At 44.9% G+C, this 2800-nt stretch overlaps 1 protein-coding gene across 1 annotated transcript in view; it reads left to right on the top strand.

Moving 5' to 3' along the window:
• Positions 1–2800, top strand: part of RASGEF1C (RasGEF domain family, member 1C) — a 23836-nt gene that overhangs the window by 1825 nt on the left and 19211 nt on the right. Inside the window, 3 exon segments of the mRNA XM_009075365.1 lie at positions 1–98; positions 2729–2794; positions 2796–2800. The exon segment at positions 1–98 is cut by the window's left edge and continues 51 nt beyond it; the exon segment at positions 2796–2800 is cut by the window's right edge and continues 73 nt beyond it. Of these exon segments, the coding sequence (XP_009073613.1) occupies positions 1–98; positions 2729–2794; positions 2796–2800 (169 nt within the window).

Genomic DNA, 2800 nt, shown 5'->3' with positions numbered 1-2800 from the left:
TGAGCTCCAGACTCTTCATCGAACCCCATGAGCTTTTGTCCCGAGTTTGTCACAAGTGCATTGAGCAGCAGCGGCTGGACGACCCTGTGCTGGACAAGGTTGGTTTATCTTTACAGCAGAAAAATGTGAGGTATTTTCAACGGGCAGAGAATTCTGGGGCTCTGATGTGTGTGCTGTGCCTCCCTTTGGCTCGAACGAAGTTTTCTCATAAAGGATGACAGTTGCTGCTGAGATCCTGACATTGAGACATCCTAGAATCCATGTCCAAGAGCAGTGCTCCAGGCACTAGTCATTTCAATTCTTCTTCTAATTCTCCCTTTCCCCCTGTCTCAGTCTTCCCAGGTGACTTTCCTTCTTAACTTCCTTAAGGCTCTGATGAAGCCTGCGGGATGCGAGGAGGTAGGACGCAAACCTCACACACTCTCAATTGCAGATGTCGACACACCACTCTCTCTCCCATTTTTACTTAATGCCTCTGCCCTTTTGCTTTCTTGCTTCTGGTACAGCAACATTTCCTCTTGGCCTTCCCTGTCACTCTGAACACTGTGTAACAGCATGCAGGTACCCACTGAGCTCCGGTGCTGGCAGAGCGGCCGCACGCTGTGCTGCAGACAGGTGAACAGAGTGGGAAAATCCAAGCTGTTCCCGCATCAGCATTCCTCCTGTTTTGCCCCAGGGACTGTGCAGACTGATACAGTGTGTAACAACACCTGTGCATCCTCTGGCAGTCCCACAGACAGTGTAGTGGTGATGGATCCCACTGGATTGGTGCTGGATTCTGCCCAAGCTCTCCCCAGTGCTTTGTAGACTTAACCAGTATATTACCTGGGGCAGGAGATGCACCTCCAGGGCAGGGGAGGGAGGGATACGCATTAGTTGCAACTTTCCAGAAACCCCAGAATTCTGATATGATTCTCAGGATCAGTCTTTTAAAAGAGTAACAGGAGCTCTGCCTTCTCTATTGAGAGCCATCTGCCAGGCTGCTCACAATCCCAGACTGGGGTGTCCATACAGTCAGTGTTAACAGAAATACATGTATGAGGTGCACCATGCAAAACAAGTTTTCTAAGGTGTGATGGGTTCTGTTCTCCAATGCTATCACAGGTGCAAGTTTAGGAGGATTAAAATGTGAGCATTGTGAAGCTTTGCTGCTCAGTAAACTTTCAAGAAATGAGAAACACTGTTTTATTATGAGGATCTCTTCCTGCCTGAAGTAACTCTGCATTATGGCATGGCCTAGTAGTAATGCAGGGTTGGTGGGACACAGCTGATTTTGTGTTCCTGAGAGTGGGGCTGACTTTGAAACTTTGTACACAAGCAACCTCCCATCCCCTGTGCCCTGTGACTTGCACAAAGTCCCCTCCATCGATTCGTAGTACAGTTTACACAGCTGGAGCAAATGTCTTCCAAGACCTTTGTAGTTTCCAATAAAGCTTTCCCTTTAGCAGCCACCTGCTGGTCTTTGAGCCTGAGCTTAATGCTAGCTGACAGCAGTTATTTTTAGAGATGTGGTTCATTGAAACCTGTTGTTGGTGGAAAGCTGAAATATGCATTTTAACCACCTTGGTTGAAAAACAGAGAGCTGGGGAGCTTAAGAGTATAATTTGTCCTGATTACAGGGCAGGCTCTAGCTGCAGTACGTAGGATGCAGAAGGCTGTTTGGTTCGGTCTGTGTTTTCTGTAAATAAAAGTGTAGCTTGTTGTTTAATGCAATTTCCTTTTCACATGTTCCTGGATAACAGAGGATGAAAGCTTTGGAGCAGCTGTGCTGGGCCTCTTCTGAGATAACACTAATGCACCAGTTGTGCCATTCCCCACATTTTCCTCCTTGCCCCATATCATCCTGACTGTTCCCACTGCTGCATCCTCTGATAAATCTACACCAAAAGTAAAGTGAGCATCAGCTGTGTGTTATGTGAGTGAGTGTCCTTGTCTTATCATGACCTGGAGCTCATGTGGGACAGAGTAACATTATCAGTAGCATAGGTAAAGTTACTAAAGCGATGCTGTTTTGTCCATCTTTTCTTCATCTTACGTGTGCCACTGGTCACTAAGTAGTTTTTTCATACAGCCAGAAAGCAAAGGAGCAAAAAATACCACTTTGTTGTCAAGAAATTCGTTCCAATCACTTTTTCAGAGAAGGGTGAAAATGTAGGAGAGTTGTAAGCACAAAAGGGAAGAACAAATGGTTCAAATCAGCAAAAAAAGCCAGATGTTTTTAAAAAAGGTATAAAGGTTGCACCAACAAAATGTCCATCCAATAAAACCAGCCAACTGCATGTGCAGAATACTTAAATCTGCATGTAAAACAGACAGTTGTGCATGCATCCAAGTTCTGGTATATTTTGCATGCCAAAATGTATCATTTGTGCACCACACTTTGTATGCATGTGTGCAGATTTTGCAGGTGGAACCGTAAATGCCTTCTTTGAAAATCTGGCCCCACGTTCAGTGACACATTTGCTGGAAGACTTTAATGAGTAAACACATTTCAATCCCCATCCATCAATCAATGGTTTTCATTTCAGGCTCGAATCAGAAAATTTGGACCCAAAATCTTACAGTTGCTGACAGAGTGGACTGTATGCATGTGTGCAGATTTTGCAGGTGGAACCGTAAATGCCTTCTTTGAAAATCTGGCCCCACGTTCAGTGACACATTTGCTGGAAGACTTTAATGAGTAAACACATTTCAATCCCCATCCATCAATCAATGGTTTTCATTTCAGGCTCGAATCAGAAAATTTGGACCCAAAATCTTACAGTTGCTGACAGAGTGGACAGAGACATTATGACTTTCC

The sequence above is a fragment of the Acanthisitta chloris genome, unplaced genomic scaffold (assembly GCF_000695815.1).
Source record: "Acanthisitta chloris isolate BGI_N310 unplaced genomic scaffold, ASM69581v1 scaffold17735, whole genome shotgun sequence".
Lineage (NCBI taxonomy): Eukaryota > Metazoa > Chordata > Aves > Passeriformes > Acanthisittidae > Acanthisitta > Acanthisitta chloris.
The sequence above is the reverse complement of the archived record's forward strand: the minus strand, read 5'-3'. Positions and strand labels throughout refer to the sequence as shown.